This window comes from Seriola dumerili, unplaced genomic scaffold (assembly GCF_002260705.1).
Source record: "Seriola dumerili isolate Sdu_G_001 unplaced genomic scaffold, Sdu_1.0 BDQW01001449.1, whole genome shotgun sequence".
NCBI classification, from domain to species: domain Eukaryota; kingdom Metazoa; phylum Chordata; class Actinopteri; order Carangiformes; family Carangidae; genus Seriola; species Seriola dumerili.
The window spans coordinates 1,382,942-1,401,790 of NW_019175704.1; the positions used below are offsets into that span (position 1 = coordinate 1,382,942).

Here is an 18,849-nt window from a genome sequence, read left to right on the forward strand (position 1 = left end):
CATCACAGCAGTCATCTTAGATACTCTGTAACTCGTCCACACAGGATATTTGTGTTTTTAAACTCTGCTGGGTGTGTTTTACTTGCAGATATCCACACTTTGTTGGGGAATGCACATGGCATGCCCTGCGCTTTTCCCTTTAAATACAACAACAAATGGTACTCTGAGTGCACGACTGAGGGCCGTGAGGACCATCTTCCGTGGTGTGCCACCACCACTCGCTATGATCAGGCTGAAAGATGGGGCTTCTGTCCTATGCAAGGTAAAACACAGACACACGGAAACCTCCTGTGTCAAAATTGTAACGCCCCCAAGAACAAAGCGAGGTCCAGAATGTAATGATTTTCTGGGTTATACTGTGGAATAGAATTGACTGACCTAAGCCGAGCCCTGAGCTCAAACCCATCCGTCACCTCTGGGATGAACTGCAACTGCAGCTGTGAGCCAGTCACCCAGTATCAGTGCTCCACTTCAATAGCCCTGTGGTTGAGGATGAATTCCCTGCAGCCAAGTCCCAAAGTTTCTGGAAAACTTTTCCAGAAGAGTGGAGGCTGTCAGCAACATATCCATGTCCATGGGTTTGAAAGGAATCAAACATCACATGGGGTGTAATGGTTGGGTGTCCACTTACTTTCTTTTAAATTTCTCCTAGGGCGTCTGGTGAACCAGTTGTTAAGATGCATGTTTCATACACCTACCCACACCTGGAGACATATGCATACATGTCACCTGTTACCTCTTACTGCCCTTTTAAATCACAGCTTTATTCACAGATTCCAGTTGTGAGCACTTCTGGGAGTCAAACCAGGAGCTGCGTGCCTGTTACCAGTTCAACCTGTACACCATCCTAACCTGGAGTCAGGCGCTGTCAACCTGCCAGGCCCAAGGTGGAAACCTGCTCAGCATCACCAGCCTGGCAGAGCACAGGTACATCAGAGGTAGGCATCTGGTAGAAAACACGCACAGAGACGATAAAGCGAGTCTGATGTTGATATTTTTCTTGCTCAGTGAGACACAAGGTCTGCGCAGATTCTTCATTTATACTGCTTCAAATTTGTTTTTTGCCTTGCCCTCCCTCCTTTTCAGTTTTTTTATTTCTTCTTCTTCTTTTTAAATCCTGCAGTTACATGTGAGACTACCTGATAGTTTACCAGTAGCCTGTTTTCCACTGAAATCAGACAAGATTTGACATTTTATACAACATTCATGTTTTTATATCTTATGATAGATCGACTGGCAAGTGTTGGGACGATGGTGTGGATCGGGCTGAATCACCTGAAGGATGGTCTGGGGTGGCAGTGGTCTGATGGAGCACCTCTGTCATTGGTCAATTTCACCACAGGTACTGATTATTTGTAACTCCATGGCCATTAGTTGTGAGCATGCTTGACAATAGATTTATATGTAACACAGTGATTTCACATTACAGTCATTCTCAGTGGGCAAATTCTGCTAATTATCAAATGTTAGCATGCTAACACGCTAAATCAGCACCATGAACATGGAAAACAATATACCAAATATACCTTTATGTTGCGTTATCATTGTAGGAATGTTAGGATGCAGATGTGAGCAATTAGCTCAGGTACAGCTTCACAGAGCTGCTAGCACGGCCATTGGTTCTTAGTCATGTTTTAAAATAATTATATTGAGAAGAAGTTTACATGCATTTTTTTATGGAATTAAAACATGAAAGATCATTTTGAAAAGGTTTCATATAAACTCATCAAAGATAAAATATATATATAAGACATCTTTAAAATTGAATGATAGCACAAAAGAATATATTTTTGCATAACCTATATAACATATAAAATATGAAATATTTCTTTATTTGGTATAATAGTAAAAATGCTTTATGGTAATTTCTGTATTTTGTCACCTTCATCATGTGCAATGTGCAAACTCAGTTTGTGGCAAAGAGTTACCACTTCAGTACTTTTCTATATATTAGAAAAAAACAAATATCAGAAGAAAAGAAAAAAAAAAAAAGAAAGAATTGATTTTGCAATTTTCATCATATCAAACCACAATGGTTAAATAAAAAACAAATTGCTCCCATCACTGTGTTCCCATCAGCTCTGCCTGCCAACCCGCAACAGGACAACAGACAGTGTGGAGTGTACAACTCAGCCTACGAGGGCCACTGGCAAAGTCTTTCCTGTGAGTCTGCTCTGCCTTACATCTGTAAGAAGACACCTAACAACACCAGGAGAGCCGAGCCACTAGGTGAGAGCATTTGCACACATACACACACACACACACACACACACACACACACGAGACATACACGAGACACACATACATTGCATTAACACCTGACATGCAAACTGCTTCTCTGCATCATCAGAGGTGTCTTGACTGTGGCAGGGTTGAGTTAGTTATGAGTCAGACTGCAAAATGTACAAGAAGCTTTTTTAGCTCTTGTAGCTCTTGGCCTCAACAGCTGCACTGCACCTGGGGAGTGAACTTTTGACCTTTATCTCTACGGCGCTGTTGGCGGCTAGACCAAAACAATGTCTGCTGTGAATTTTTGTTGTAAAAAGCGTGTTACTCTGGTCTCTCCTGTTCTGATTTCTTCTCCTCTCCTTTCCTGATTCTTCTTCCTCTTACAGAGAACTGGCAGTATATCCATACAGAGTGTGCTAATGGCTGGTGGCCTCATAATGGTTTCTGCTACCGGGTCCTGTCAGAAACCGAGGCAGGAAGCTGGGAGGAATCTGTCTTGGCGTGTGGCTCTCAGGGGGCAAACCTCACCAGCCTCAACTCGCTGTCTGAGGTGGAAATGCTGCTCAACCTCCTGGCTAACTGTAAGGAGCATCATGCAATACAGATATATGATGTTCTGTTTGTTATTGACACCCTGGGGATATATCAAGGGGATACTTAAGACTATTTTGTTTATGTGAATTCCATGACGTGTGCGGATCTACATGTTTTCGTAGTTTCTGGGGAGAGTACGGAGGTGTGGATCGGTCTCTGGAAACGGGCATCGTCGCCGACTGTGGAGTGGTCTGATGGCTCACCAGTAACTCTCACTCCCTGGCATCAGCTTCACCCTCCTCACAACCTGACGGATGCAGCACTCTGTGCCAAAGCAGACAGGAAGGTGGGAAACCCGGTGTCGGTGCGTCTTTTATATAAAAACTCTCTTGAAGCTCAAGTTTAAAAGTGAGTTTGAGTTTGAATTAATCTCTTTTAGGACTGCATTTAATGATTATTTTCATTATTGATTAATCTGTTATTTTCTTGATTAGTCAAATAATTATTTGGTCAATAAAATATGAAAAAACTATGAAATTTTCTAGAACTTAAGGAGGTTTTCAGATGCCACATTTTGGCTGGCCAACATTTCAAAAATGAAAGATACTTAATCCTCTATAATTTAACCATATGACTTTAACTGATTGATGATTAATCAAAAATCAAAATAGCTGCTCATTCATTTGCTTTCTATTGGTTAATTAATTCATCATCAAAGTGTGTTAGCTAATCCATTTCTGATTTTGTAAGCATTCATCATATGCTGTCCACGTGAGAGTAAAATGTTTCTCCTCTTTCCCAGGAGGCTAACTGGCTATTGGTGTCATGTGATGAACGACTGCCTGCTGTGTGTAGAAGAGAGAGCCTGAATCCTGGTCATCACCCTGGAACGTGGGATGAAGGTTGTCCTGAGGTAAGGACACGAATGCACAAGCCCACGCACATACGTCCCGGTCAACGTGTGCTCAGTGGCTGAAGTGTCTTTGAGCAAGACGAGGACACTGTTTTGTACTGTAGTCCAAGCCTTTGTACTAACCAACCTATCACATTATGTGATTACGTAACACTTAATCTAAAAAAGCACAAGATGGTTTCAGGTTGTCCACAATAATTTACTTTTACACCTGTATTTGTATGTTCATGTATTCCTTTGAAAGGGACCAGGTTTGCGTGAAAAATGCTGATGTCATTTGAAAGAAGCAAATGATTTGCAAGAAAATCAGAATTGTTGACTTGATAAAATGACATTTTTTATGCTTTGACCACATTCTGATCAGGAAAAAAACGAACAGATGAGTTGCTGTGCTGTGTTACAATAGCTCCATACAGATCAGGGCGTGCACCAGGCGGAGCCACACGCCTGCCGCAGTTCAACTTCTGAGCAAGTTGCTCCCGTCACCAGCACAATGAGCTGATTCACTCAACTGCTGACGTATTGTCTGGCATTCATGTTGCTCCTTGACTCTGTTTACAAGAATATCAGTCTCCTGAGTCATCGGGGCTCCTTCATACCCTGGAACATGAATCAAGAACTGGCCCTGAAGGCACAGTATCTGTGGACATGCTCGAGCAGTCTCTGGTGATTCCTGCTTGTGTTTTTTTTTTTTTTTTTTTTTTTTTTTTTTCAAACAAAACTATATTTTCCAGTTTAGTCTCTTCATTGTCTGCGTTGTACAATCAGCCAATGCAGGTGATGATGTGAAATGTTTCCCGTCCTTAAAATGACTCCATTAGCAGTACAAAAGCATTTCATACTCCAGCTTTAAAGATATCCTTGAACTCTGTCTCCATGTAAATGTTAGTGTTGGCCTACTTTCCCCCAAGTGTTGGGATGGGGGGGGGGGTAGATAGGATGTAGGGGTTAGGGGGGACAGCAAATTGACACCAGTTGCCAAAACACCCCCACTACACCTCCGAACACAGGCGCACATCTTGCATACGCCTGCACTCCAGATTAGAGCTGGGTAGGTTTTAAAGTCTGCAGATATGATATTTGAGTTTTGGAACTGATGCCAAAGGGAAACTTTTAAGATAAATCAGTATGAGAATTACAATGCATACATTTATTTTTAGCCGTGCCAACAGTGCGGCTCTATGGATGGCATCGGCACTCGCTGGGGCACAGGGTGAATTCTAATGACTGGTGATCCTGCTACTTTTCCACTTGCTGCCACCATGAAGAAGACTTTTATTTTTGGTTTTGAGTGAAACTGATGGATGATTCATAGTGAAATCTTCTACAACAGATAGTCACGGTCCTTTGAGGATACATTCTAGTAACTTCTCGCATAGCACCATCATCAGGTCAAAAATTAAATTGGCCCAATACTTTGGTTCATGACAAATAAATACCTGCCAAATGAATGACATTTTCATTCAATTTGGCTGTACTTTGTGCTAAGTGCTATTGGCAAATATTAGCATGCTAACACGCTAAACTAAGATAGCGAAAATGGCAAGCATTATACCTGCACAGCGTATGCAGGTTAGCATTACTATTGTGAGCTGGTCAGCATGATGACGTCACCGTATAGCTCAAAGCATCGCTCGCTGTGGTTAAGTACAGCCACACAGAGCCGCTTGAGTAGCTCTTATTATTGTTTCTACAAACTCTGTTTTTCATTTAACAACAGAAGTTGTCGAATATGAAATGTAACTACAAAAAGTTTGATTGAAATGCTGTAAGTGAAACAGATCTGAAGTCTGACCAGAATGATGAGTGAGAACTTTCAGTGCTTTCAGCGCCACAGACACAGAAAATAATCAATCTGATGTTTGTTACAACTTCTTTTCTTTCTTCTTTTTAGGGCTGGAAGCGACATGGCCATTCCTGCTACATGGTGACTAGCCATGAACAGAGCTATGAAGATGCACAGATGGGATATTACTGCAAGGCCCCGCTTCTTACTGTGGAAAACAGGTGCTTTATTGAGCATATCATTTATTGTGTTGACTTTTTTGGAAAAAAAAAAAAAAAGACGTTTTTTTTGAGGTTGTGGCAGCATTTGAGTCTCTTCTCCTCTCCTCACCTCTCCTCTCTTCTTCTTCTCCTTCTCCATGCTGGCAGGTTTGAGCAGGCATTTCTCAACAGTTTGCTGAGTGAGCGAGGGGCCAACAGTAGCATGTCCTACTGGATCGACCTTGTGGACCAGGAGGAGCAGGGAAGGTACAGCTGGCTCCCTCACAATGGCTCCTCTCTGCCTCTCACCTTCACTAACTGGAACAAACACCAACCAGGTAGCCAGTTTTTTTGTTTGCTAATTATAAATATGTACGCTGTGATTGTGTTTACATGTTTTCCTCTCCTCCTCTTCAACTACATCACCTGCTCCTTTCCTATTCCTGCGCTTCCAGCCAGTGCTGGCGGCTGCGTTGCTATGTCAGGTGGACCTGCTCTGGGTCACTGGGAGGTGAAAGACTGCAGGTCCCACAAGGCCTTGTCAGTGTGCAAGCAGAATGTCAGCAGTTACCACGATCTCCAGCTGCCAGAGCATCACATCGACGCCTATGCCCCCTGTCCTCCAGGGTGGGAATCACACTCTGGGCTGCTCCTCTGTTTTAAGGTTGAATCATTGTTATCTTTTCTCTCTTCTCCGTCCTGACTCGTTTCTGATTCGTGCTTTCAGCTTTATCTTCTCTCTTTACCTCTCTTCGTTAATCAAGGTGCATCAGCTTGTATGAGGGAACGTTTCTTAGGTTAAACACTACCTTAATGCTCATAAGTAGACCCCAACAGTGACAGGACTTAATGTAATATTTGCTTTTAAAAATGGTTGCACCCATCCTAGCATATCCCAGCATGCACTGGACAGTAGGCAGGTTCACCTTCTGGACAGGACACAGGACTAACACAGGGCGACATACATAGACAAACAAACTTATTTACATTCACACCTGCAGGAAATGTATCTTCATTATTTCTGATTTCCACAAGGATTGCAGCTAAAAAGTATTTTCATTGTCAGTCAGTCTTTAAGTTGTTTTCTCAATTAACAGATGAATCATTTTAGTCTATAAAGACTCATCAAATTGTGAAAAATGTCCCTGACATTTCCCAAGTGACGTTTTCAGATGATTTGTTTTGTCCAACCAGCAGTCAAAGCCTCAAAGATATTCATTTTACTACAAAAGAAGACAAAGAAAATAAACAGAAAATTTACACACTTGAGATCCTGTAACTCCCGGCTGACAGTGCGTGTTGCTCTTCTAGGTGTTCCACGACGAGAAAGTCCTGATGAAACGTTCCTGGGTGGAGGCAGACTTCTTCTGCCAGGCCCTCGGGGCTCAGCTGGCCAGTTTTTACCACTATGAGGAGCAGGTGTTTGTTAAGCAGCTCCTCAGTACCATGTTTGAAGGGTTGGTACAGCCCTCTGGGCCTCGTCAATGCAGGAATGTTCTGGGAAATGATGTTTTTTTATTTGATGTGCATAGAGCAGTGAGTATAGAATTTAATTACTGTGGCTTCTGAAAATAATTTGTGGTTTGGGATTAATTTGTAATCTGTCACAGATGATTACTTTTCAACAGGAAAAAAAAACCTTGATAAATCATATAGCTAAATAGTACATTTTAAGTTTTTTTCCTCAATTATAATTATGTAATAGTTTTGTAGAATCAAGGGCTATATGATGGTTTATACTGTGAGATGATAGGAATTTGTCAAGTGTTATGTCATTTTTAACAAGTTATCTTTCCCTTTTGATATTTTTATATTATATATTAAATTATCAGCATCATTGTGATGTGTTATCACTAGATTAGCCAAGACATTTTCTTCTGGATATTTTATATATGGAAATATTCTTAGACCATAAATATCACCATAAATAATGATGTATAAAGTGATGAGAGATTTCTCTTACATTGCTTTCTTCCATAGGGTTCTGGTGAAGGACATGAATGACTGTTTTTCTCAAAAGGTTTAAAAGACTTTCTCAGATGCACTTGTGTTGCAGTGTGTTTTTCTGTTTTGCTCCTCTCTTTTAGAACAGAGGGTCGCTGGTTCTGGGTGGGTTTAAACAAGAGAGACCCTGAACATCCCGGAGTGTGGGAGTGGTCCGACGGCTCTCCTGTAAGCACGCACATACAGTGGACACACATGTCTACTGCCTGCCTCATTTACACTCGGTAAAATTCAGAGGATTTGTTCCGTTATGGTTTTGTCTCGTGTCTGTTTTTGTGCAGGTGGTGACGTCCTTCATAGAGGATAAGAATGAAGAGGACGACAGGAGGGACTGTGCTGTGTACAGTGACCTGACCAACACTCTCATGCCGCAGCCCTGTGATACCAAACACGAGTGGATCTGCAAGCTGTCCAGAGGTGAACGCCTGCACATCATCACTCACCACACAGACTTATAACTAAACCAACACCTTTGATTTGATTTCACCAAACTCTGACTTATGTTGCAGGTGATAAACTGAAAAAACCCTACTGGTACACTGAGCGTAAGTAAAATGATTGAATTTATTGCTTCTGACACACACAAACTTCAGACTCTGATACTGTAGACATTGTTCACGTGTGTCTGAATTGAGGGTCTTGAATGTTGTACAAATTGTAGACTCTTGACATAGTTTATTAGGGCGGCAGACAAACATGAATAGCCTCTAACCAGAAATCAGACATTCTTGTGTGCTCTTACTTAACTTAAAACAGTGGAAATTCTTTCCATGGGGTTCATATGTTTTGTTTTATGTTTCATATGTTGTCTGCAGTAGTTTTTTTTTTTTTTTTTTTTTTTTGAAGAAATCTGAGTCAACAAAATCTGTTTTTTAAATGTGGGATGACATTTCTGAATGGTAACCAGCATCAGTCAGTCAACAATTAGCACAGTACATTAATTCATTACACCCATTTTATTACTTGAAAATCTGTACTGTATTATAATTGTCCTCCTGGCTCCACCACAGAGAGCGAGCCCTGGGTGTTTTACCGTGGAGCTGAGTACCTGCTGGCGAAGCAGCCCTTTGACTGGGATGCTGTGTCTCTGGCCTGTCAGATGATGGGAGCCTACCTGCTGTCCATTCACTCCAGAGATGAGCTGCACTTCGTGAAGGAGCGCTTGCGGCGGGTCTGTTTCATCTATCTATCTATCTATCTATCTATCTATCTATCTATCTATCTATCTATCTATGCAAGTAAAAGAAACATGAAAAATGTTATGGTAAAATCCATAAAATTGATTTTTAAACAAAAAGATGATGAAAGGGAAGGAAAAATAAAAGGAATGAGAGGGAATAGAACATTAAAAAGATGAATACAATAAAACAAATGATTTAATAAAAGAAATCATGGCCATAAAACATTCTAATGATAGACTGGAAGCATGTCTGAAAATTAGGCTGATGCACCAACATGAATTGCTTTAAAGACAAGTACAAGAATTGTAAAGTGGCACCATTCAGCATTGACAAAACAGTATTCTTATTCTTGACATTATTTTTTGGCATTTTATTTACCACAGACAAAAGATGAAATTATAGGACTTTAGCAGTTTCAAAATGCAACACATCTTTTTCTATATTCATAAAATGTGCTCCGTAGCTCATTTTAAAACACAGAAATAACTGAATTAATTAAACTCAATCGCACAAAATAACAGCTGCACTCAAAATACAATTATCTCTTTTAAGGTACCACAACTGTTTTTTTGTGAATTATATTTTTCCCACCTCTTTACTCAACATATCATGATTTTCTATAAAGATCATCGGAGTTTTTCCCAGAGCAAATACTCCACCACCTAATGACCACAGTGACCAAAATGATGCCAGCAGGACTGTTGGGACATTTACTCTGTTTGTTTGTTTTCCTTGAGCAGGAGCACAGTTTCACACAGGAGTACGTGTGTGCACGTGCATGAAAGAGCGAAGTGTGTCCCCAAACAGTTTGGTTGACACACTTCGCCCCTCATACAAACTCAAGTGTTTATAGACACACACTGAAAAGCCAAAACATACCTCATATGTGGACACTTCCATGCTCGAGTGCCTCTACACATAGGGAGTAAGAAAAAGGCCGCTGTTTGGCAGCTGCCTTTTGGACCAGACTAAAGAAATCTCTTGTGGTGTCGAGGCTTGTGAGGGATAAAAAGGAACAAAACAAGGCGATGAAAGAGGCGAAGCACGGGCCAAGGAAAGCGGCTGAATGGATGCTCATGTCAGAGAGGGGCTCAAGTCCTCATTCCAGCCCAATGAGGACAAGGTTGCAAAGGAGAAGCAAAATAAAGGTCGTTTTCATCTCTTTTCCTTTCACTCAGCTCTCCTTGGGCCCGACTGACTGGTGGATCGGCTTGTCCATGGGGCAGCCAGGAGAGGAGGTCAGGTGTGTATGTTTGGGAGCCTGTTGAACATTTGCCGTTGCTGCCACTGATTCCATCACAGCATTCGACACTTTGTTCAACATCGTGAGTAAAGAAATGTTGATGTGAGAGCACTATTTCATGAATGATGCTTCGTAGGGCTGTGTGCTTGTGCGTGGTTCAATGGTAAGGTTTGTTTTCATAGTGACACATGTCAAAATGAGCAAGAGGAAATAATCTCATGTTGCAAATTGTAGTTTGCATGTTGCAAATGTGGAGAAATGAGCCCCAGGGGAAAGCAACATAAAGCAAAGTAAATGATTGTATGGGGCAAATCATTTAAACAAACTTGAACTGAATACATATAATAAGAAATAGATCCCAGCTACAAAGAAAAAGGGCCTGCAGGGGTCTCCAAAAACAAGAGAAAAAAGAAATAAAACAAGAGAGGAGTCCTCACTCTGGGCTTTTTAATAAACTACTCGTCTAAAAAGACAAATAGATAACCTATGTGTCACTGCAAAGAGCTTTTATGTGAAGATAAATTGAACTAATCCTGCTCCTGTCTCAATGAGGGATTCACACAGTATTAGTTGCATGCATGAAAACACACTGACAGCTTCATTTAGACCAGGACATCAGCAAAGCCCATAAGTATTTGTGCATCTGTTTGCAGGTGGAGCGACAAGACAGGGCTGGACTTTCAGAACTGGGCAGACGCGGGCCATAGGAAATATGGGTCATGTGCGACCATGTCTTCTTCAACAGGTAAACGTGTGCACATGCAGAAACACACAATGTATGTACTGTCTACTGTGCACATAAATAAACCAGTTTTATCCTTCACTTACATTTTACCACATGTCCATTAAAGTCTATTTTTAGGGAAACAAGACTGAATTTGTTGAGGTTTTCGTGGTATGTTGCAGGGAAGTGGTCGACAAGTAAATGCAGTGATCTCCACGGCTATGTGTGCAAGAGAAAGACTGTGTCTGTGGTGGAGACTCCCAGGGAGCCGCACTACATTGGAGGATGTCCAGAGAAATGGCTGTACTTTGGACACAAGGTTCAGACACGCACTTGGACATGCCCACACATACACTCCCTCAGCTTCATAGAAAGGGTTGTTGTGGAGAATCTATCTGAGAAACCACACCTGAAGCGCCTCTGCACTCGATTAAGTGTCAGCCTTAGTAGCTGCCACTTTAACTAATAGTGCATCAGTAATGAACACATTTTGAGATCTGTCAACTGAAACTTCATGATCAGTGCTTGCACATTTTATACAGTATATAAACGTATGAAAAATGATTTATAACACATGCAGATCTCGGTGTTTAATCATGTGTTTGCCAACAACTATAATAACTTCTATGGGCATCCATAAATGCTGTCTTGTCTATAAACAGATTATGAATCACCATATTGTAAAACACAGTTGATAAATACATGGGGTCCAAAAGTCTGAGACCACTTTCCAATTCAAGTGAATGGGAATCTGGGATCTAATGTCTCAGCTGCCTCTGGGATTGAAGCAGGATGTTTGTGTTAACATTCACTGTTCTTGAGTGAATAACCCCCAACTGATGATGCTCAAGCTGAGTCAACCTCAGTGAACACCAAAACCAACTGATCTTCTTTAAAATCATCTAGTCAAATAGTTTTAAATTTCAAAATGTAGTTTTCTTTAAGAAAATATGGCTGCATTATTCAAATTATGTACATTGTTTCTAGCATCAATGCAATATTGGGTTATAAAAGAAAAAAAAATCATTTAGAATTTTTTTTTCCTCGGGAGCACATAAAATCAAAGTTTACAGTATCAAAGTGAGTAACTCTATCAGGGTAAAAAGCTGCAAGCTTGGCACGCCCCCACACAATGCACAGCACATAACTACTTATGATGAAGAGTTTTCACTAGTTTTGTAGCCAATGGCGTAAATACAGTGTTCATAATTTACTGCAGAAATCGACTTCATTTTTCCACTGTTCTCCACTGCTCCAAACATTATAGTGTGAGCCCAAACATCAAGGAGGACTGCTTCAGAAACCACGCACAGTTAGACGTTTCNATAACTCTATCAGGGTAAAAACACAATTTTCTCCTTTGTATGAAACGCCTCGTTGGGGGTCCAGACATTACTTCCTGGTCCTGTTGACATCAATACTTCTCTTAGTGTTGTCCACCTGCAAGCTTGGCACGCCCCCACACAATGCACAGCACATAACTACTTATGGTGAGCCCACTGGGCTCTGATTGGTCATCTCCAGAGGGAGGAGGGGGGTCTTAAAGAGCCCTGAGCTCTGCTGTTGCTATGTGTCAGGTTGAACCTGCTTTAGTTGTTTGGGTCACTTGGGGAGTGAGAGACTGCCATGGTCCCACAAGGCCTGTGTCAGTGTGCAAGCCAGAAATTGTGTCATTCAGCCAGTTAACCACACTCGTCCAGCTCCAGAAGCCAATGCAACATTCGAACGCCTATAGCCCCCTGTCCTCCAGGATGGTGGGCGAGAATCACCACTCGGGCTGGCTCCTGCTGCCTTTTAAAGGTTTGAAATTCATAGTTTAATCTTTTCTCTGCTTCATCACGTCCTGACTCGTTTTCTGGATTCGTGGCTTTCAGCTTGTATCTTCTCTCTTTTAAGCCTCTCTTCGTATATCAAAGGTGCATCAGCTTGTATGAAGGGAACGTTTCTTAGGTTATAAACACTACCTTAATGCTCATTAAGTAGACCCCAACATGACAGACGTTAATTAATATTTGCTTTTAAAAAGATGGTTTGCACGCGCCTTGCGAATGATCCCAAATGCACACAGGAGTGCAGGTTGACACTTCTAGAGGTACAGCTTGAGCACAGGCACACTGGAAACACAGGCGACATAATAAGACAAAAAAACTTAATTTACCATTCACAACCTGCAGGAAATGTATGCTTCATTATTTATCTGATTTCCACAAAGGATTGCAAGACTAAAAAAAGTCTTTTCATTGTCAGGTCAGTCTTGTAAGTCTTTTTTTCTCAAATTAACGAGAGAATCAATTTTAGTCTATAAGAACTTCATCAAAAATTGCTGAAAAATGGTCCTTGACACTGATTCTCGCACAAGTGACGTTTTAGCAGGAAATGTTGTTTGTGCTCCAACCAGCAATTCAAAGCCTCAGAAAGGATATTCATTTATCTACAAAAAGTAAAGAGAAATAAGAAAACAATATATGCAAAAATCTTTACCACAGCTGTGCAAAAGAATCCTCGTAACTCATGCGTGCTACCCAGTGCGTGTTTCCTCTTCTTAGGTGTTCCACGACCGAGAGAAAGTCCTGATGAAACTTGTCTCTGGTGGAATGGAGCAGACTTCTGTCTGCCCAGGCCCTCGTGGCTCAAGCTGCGCCAGTTATTACTCACTATGAGCGAGCAGGTGTTTGTTTAAGGCAGCTCGTCAGCTACCATGTTTGAAGGGTGGTTGGTAGCCAGCCCTCTTGGAGCCTCGTCAATGCAGGTGAATGTTCTGGGAGAATTGATCGGTTTTGTTTATTGATGATGTGCAAAGATAGAGCATGTGGTATAGATTAAATTACGTGGTGGGCCTTACTTGAAAATGAATATTCTGACACTGGTATTGGGATTAAATTTGTTAATCTGTGTCACGCAGAGTGGATTACTTTTTCAATCAAAGGAAAAAAAAACCTTGATAAAATCAGTATAGCTAAATAGTTACATTTTTAAAGTGTTTTTCGCATCAATTATAATTATGTAATAGTTGTGATATATCAAGGGCTATATGATGGTTTTACGGTATGGCTAGATGTAGACTTGTGCAACTGTGGAATTATATAAGTGTGTTTCATTTAACAAGTTATCTTTCCCTTTTTGATACTTTTTTATATATATATTAAATTTAATCAGCAATCATTGTGAATGTTGTTATCACTTAGATAGCCAAGACATTTTCTTCTGGATATTTTAATATATGAAATATTTTAGACCATAAATATCACCATAAGATAATGATGTATAGAAGTGATGGACGAGATTTTCTTACATTGCTTTCTTCCCACTCACGTTCCTCCGTGAAGGACAGCAGAATGGACCTGTTTTCTCAAAAGGTTTAAAATGACTTTCTCAGATGCACTTGTTTGCAGTGTGGTTTTTTCTGTTTTAGCTCCTCTCTGTTGTAGAACAGGAGAGGTCGCTAGGGTTCTGGGGTGGTTTAAACAAGAGAGACCCTGAACATCCGGAAGTGTGGGAGTGGGTCCTTACGCTCTGGCCTGTAAGCACGCAGCATACAGTGCGACACACAATGGTCTACTGCCTGCCTCATTTCACATCTCGGTAAATATTCAGAGGAATTTGTTCCGTCTATTGGTTATTTGTCTCGTGTCTGTTTATTGTGCAGGTGGTTGACGTCCTTTCATAGAATAAGATATGAAAGAGGACGAGCAGGAGGACTGTGCTGTTGTACAGTGAGCCTGCGACCAACACTTCTCAATAGCCGCAGCCCTGTGATACCAAAACACGAGTGGGATCTGCGAGCTGTTCAAGAGCGTGAACGCCTGCACATCATCAGCTCACCAACACCAGACTTATAACTAACCCAACACCTTTTGATTGATTTCACCAAACTGCTACTTATGGTTGCAGGTGATAAAACTTGAAAAAAACCCTACTGGTACACTGAGCGTAAGTAAAATGATTGAATTTATTGCTTCTGACACACACAAACTTCAGACTCTGATACTGTAGACATTGTTCACGTCGTGTCTTGAATTGAGGGCCTTGAATTGTTGTACAAATTGTAGACTCTTGCAACATAGTTTATTAGGGCGGCAGACAAAGCATGAATTAGCCTCTAACCAGAAATCAGACATTCTTGTTGTGCTCTTACTTAATCTTAAAACAGTGGAAATTCTTTTCCATGGGGTTCATATGTTTTGTTTTATGTTTCATATGTTGTCTGCAGTAGTTTTTTTTTTTTTTTTTTTTTTTTAGTAAGAAATCTCGAGTCAACCAAAATCTGTTTTTTAAATGTGGGATGACGATTTCTGAATGAGTAACCAGCCATCAGTCAGTCAACAATTAGACCAGTACATTAATTCATTTAACACCCATTTATTACTTTGAAAAATCCTGTAGCTGTATTTCATATATTGTCCTCCTGGCTCCACCACAGAGAGCGAGCCCTGGGTGTTTTACCGCTGGAGCCTGAAGTACCTGCTGGCGGAAGCAGCCCTTTGACTGGGATGCTGTGTCTTCTGGCCTGTCAGATGATGTGGGAGCCTACCTGCTGTTCCATTCACTCCGAGAGATTAGCTGCACTTGTCGGAAGGAGCGCTTTGCGGCGGGTCTGTTTCATCTATCTATCTATCTAATCTAATCTATCTTATCTATCTATCTATCTATCTATCTATGCAAGTAAAAGAAACATGAAAAATGTTATGCCTAAAATCCATAAAATTTGATTTTTAAACAAAAAGATGATTGAAAGGGAAGGAAAAATAAAAGGACAATGAGAGTGGAATAGAACATTAAAAAGATGAATACAATAAAACAAATGATTTAATAAAAGAAAATCATGGCCATAAAACATTTCTTAATGATAGACTGAGCATGTCTGAAAATTAGGCTGATGCACCACATGAATTGCTTAAAGACAAGCTACAAGAATTGTAAAGTGGCACCATTCAGCATTGACAAAACAGTATTTCTTATTCTTGACATTATTTTTTGGCATTTTTATTTACCACAGACAAAAGATGAAATTATGGACTTTAGCAGTTCAAAATGCAACACATCTTTTTCTATATTCATAAAATGTGCTCCGTAGCTCATTTTTAAAACACGAGAAATAATCTGAATTTAATTAAACTCAATCGCACAAAATAACAGCTGCACTCAAATACAATTATCTCTTTTAAGGTACCACAACTGTTTTTTTGTGAATTATATTTTCCCACCTCTTTACTCAACATATCAGGATTTTTCTAAAAAAGATCATCGGAGTGTTTTTCCCAGAGCAAAATACATCACCACCTAATGACCACAGTGACCAAAATGATTCCAGCAGGGACTGTTGGGACATTTACTCTGTTTTGTTTGTTTTCCTTGAGCAGGAGCACAGTTTCACACAGGAGTACGTGTGTGCACGTGGCATGAAAGAGCGAAGGTGTGTCCCCAAAACAGTTTGGTTGACACACTTCGCCCCCCTCATACAAACTCAAGTGTTTAAAGACACACACTGAAAAGGCCAAAAAACATACCTCATATGTGGACACTTCCATGCTCGAGTGCCTCTACACATAGGAGCTAAGAAAAAGGCCGCTGTTTTGGCAGCTGCCTTTGGACCAGACTAAAGAAATCTCTTGTGGTGTCGAGGCTTGTGAGGGATAAAAAGGAACAAAACAAGGCGATGAAAGAGGCGAAGCACGGGCCAAGGAAAGCGGCTGAATGGTGCTCATGTCAGAGAGGGGCTCAAGTCCTCATTCCAGCCCAATGAGGACAAGGTTGCAAAGGAGAAGCAAAAATAAAAGGTCGTTTTCATCTCTTTTCCTTTCACTCAGCTCTCCTTGGGCCCGACTGAACTGGTGGATCGGCTTGTCCTGTGGCAGCCAGGAGAGACGTCACGGTGTGTATGTTTGGGAGCCTGTTGAACATTTGCCGTTGCTGCCACTGATTCCATCACAGCATTCGACACTCTTGTTCAACATCGTGAGTAAAGAAATGTTGATGTGAGAGCACTATTTCATGAATGATGCTTCGTAGGGCTGTGGTGCTTGTGCGTGGTTCAATGGTAAGGTTTGTTTTCATAGTGACTACATTGTCAAAATGAGCAAGAGGAAATAATCTCATGTTGCAAATTGTAGTTTGCATGTTGCAAATGTGGGAGAAATGAGCCCCAGGGGAAAGCACATAAAGCAAAAGTAAATGATTGTTATGGGGCAAATCATTTAAACAAACTTGAAACTGAATACATATAATAAGAAATAGATCCCAGCTACAAAGAAAAAGGGCCTGCAGGGGTCTCCAAAAACAAGAGAAAAAAGAAATAAAAACAGAGAGGAGTCCTCACTCTGGGCTTTTTAATAAACTACTCGTCTTAAAAGACAAATAGATAACCTATTGTTTCACTGCAAAAGAGCTTTTATGTGAAGATAAATTGAAACTAATCTGCTCCTGTCTCAATGAGGGATTCACACAGTAATTAGTTGCATGCATGAAAACACACTGATCAGCTTCATTAGACCAGGACATCAGCAAAGCCCATAAGTATTTGTGCATCTGTTTGCAGGGTGGCAGCGACAAGACAGGGCTGGGAACTCTTCAGAACTGGGCAGACGCAGGGCCATTAGGAAATATGGGTCATGTGCGACCATGTCTTCTTCAACAGGTAAACGTGTTGCAACATGCAGAAACACCACAATGTATTGTACTGTCTACTGTGCACATAAATAAACCGAGGTTTTATCCTTCACCTTACATTTTACCACCATGTCCATTAAAGTCTATTTTTTAGGGAAACAAAACTGAATTTGTTGAGGTTTTCGTGGGTATGTTGCAGGGAAAGTGGTCGACAAGTAATGCAGTGATCTCCACGGCTATGTGTGCAAGAAGAAAAGAGCTGTGTGGTGATGGACTCCAGGGAGCCGCATCTACATTTGGAGGATGTCTCGAATGAAATGCTGTACTTTGGACACCAAGGTTCAGACACGCACGTTGGACATGCCCACACATACCACTCCCTAGCTTCATAGAAAGGGTTTGTTGTGGAGAATCTATCTGAGGAAACCACACCTGAAGCGCCTCTGCACTCGATTAAGTGTCAGCCTTAGTAGCTGCCACTTTAACTAAAGTGCATCAGTAATGAACACATTTTTGAGATCTGTCAACTGAAACTTCATGATCAGTGCTTGCACATTTTATACAGTATATAAAACGTATTATGAAAAGATATTTATAAACACATGCAGATCTCGGTGTTTAATCATGTGTTTGCCAACAACTATAATAACTTCTATGGGCATCCATAAAATGCTGTCTTGTCTTATAAACAGATTATGAATCACCATATTTGTAAAACAAGTGATAAATACATTGGCGGTCCAAAAGTTCTGAGACCACTTTCCACATTCAAGTGAATGGGAATCTGGGATCTAATTGTCTCAGCTGCCTCTGGGATTGAAGCAGGATGTTTGTGTTAACATTTCAACTGTTCTTGAGTGAAATAACCCCCAACTGGATGATGCCTCAAGCTGAGTCAACCTCAGTGAAACACCAAAACCAGCTGATCTTCTTTAAAATCATCTAGTCAAATAGTTTTAAATTTCAAAATGTAGTTTTCTTAAGAAAAATATGGCTGCCATTATTCAAATTATGTACATTGTTTCTAGCATTCAATTGCAATATTGGGATATTAAAAGAAAAAAAAATCATTTAGAATTTTTTTTTCCTCGGGAGCACATAAAATCAAAAGTTACATATCAAATGTGGAGTCAACTCTATCAGGGTAAAATAGCTGCAAGCTTTGGCACGCCCCCACACAATGCACAGCACCATAACTTACTCTATGATAAGATGATTTCACTAGTTTTGATGCACAATGGGTCGTAAATACAGTGTTTCATAATTTAGCTGCAGAAATCGACCTTCATTTTTCCATACTGTTCTCCACTGCCTCAAACATGTATAGTGATGAGCCCAACCACATCAAGGAGGACTGCCTTCAGAAAACACGCACAGTTAGACGTTTCATTTTCACAACAGTTATTTCTGTAATATCACACTTGATATG

The 18,849-nt window shown here is 40.7% G+C and overlaps 1 protein-coding gene across 1 annotated transcript in view; it reads left to right on the forward strand.

Moving 5' to 3' along the window:
• The window catches only part of pla2r1 (phospholipase A2 receptor 1), a 28,674-nt gene that overhangs the window by 1,830 nt on the left and 7,995 nt on the right, over positions 1 to 18,849 (forward strand). Inside the window, exons 3-20 of the mRNA XM_022768319.1 lie at positions 89 to 262; positions 774 to 938; positions 1,229 to 1,342; positions 2,080 to 2,229; positions 2,616 to 2,810; positions 2,946 to 3,109; positions 3,566 to 3,676; positions 5,571 to 5,683; positions 5,831 to 6,000; positions 6,118 to 6,326; positions 6,974 to 7,119; positions 7,750 to 7,834; positions 7,948 to 8,083; positions 8,176 to 8,211; positions 8,677 to 8,837; positions 10,026 to 10,090; positions 10,744 to 10,835; positions 10,997 to 11,133. Coding sequence (XP_022624040.1) covers positions 89 to 262; positions 774 to 938; positions 1,229 to 1,342; positions 2,080 to 2,229; positions 2,616 to 2,810; positions 2,946 to 3,109; positions 3,566 to 3,676; positions 5,571 to 5,683; positions 5,831 to 6,000; positions 6,118 to 6,326; positions 6,974 to 7,119; positions 7,750 to 7,834; positions 7,948 to 8,083; positions 8,176 to 8,211; positions 8,677 to 8,837; positions 10,026 to 10,090; positions 10,744 to 10,835; positions 10,997 to 11,133 — 2,423 coding nt within the window. The remainder of the gene's footprint in view (positions 1 to 88; positions 263 to 773; positions 939 to 1,228; positions 1,343 to 2,079; positions 2,230 to 2,615; positions 2,811 to 2,945; positions 3,110 to 3,565; positions 3,677 to 5,570; positions 5,684 to 5,830; positions 6,001 to 6,117; positions 6,327 to 6,973; positions 7,120 to 7,749; positions 7,835 to 7,947; positions 8,084 to 8,175; positions 8,212 to 8,676; positions 8,838 to 10,025; positions 10,091 to 10,743; positions 10,836 to 10,996; positions 11,134 to 18,849) is intronic.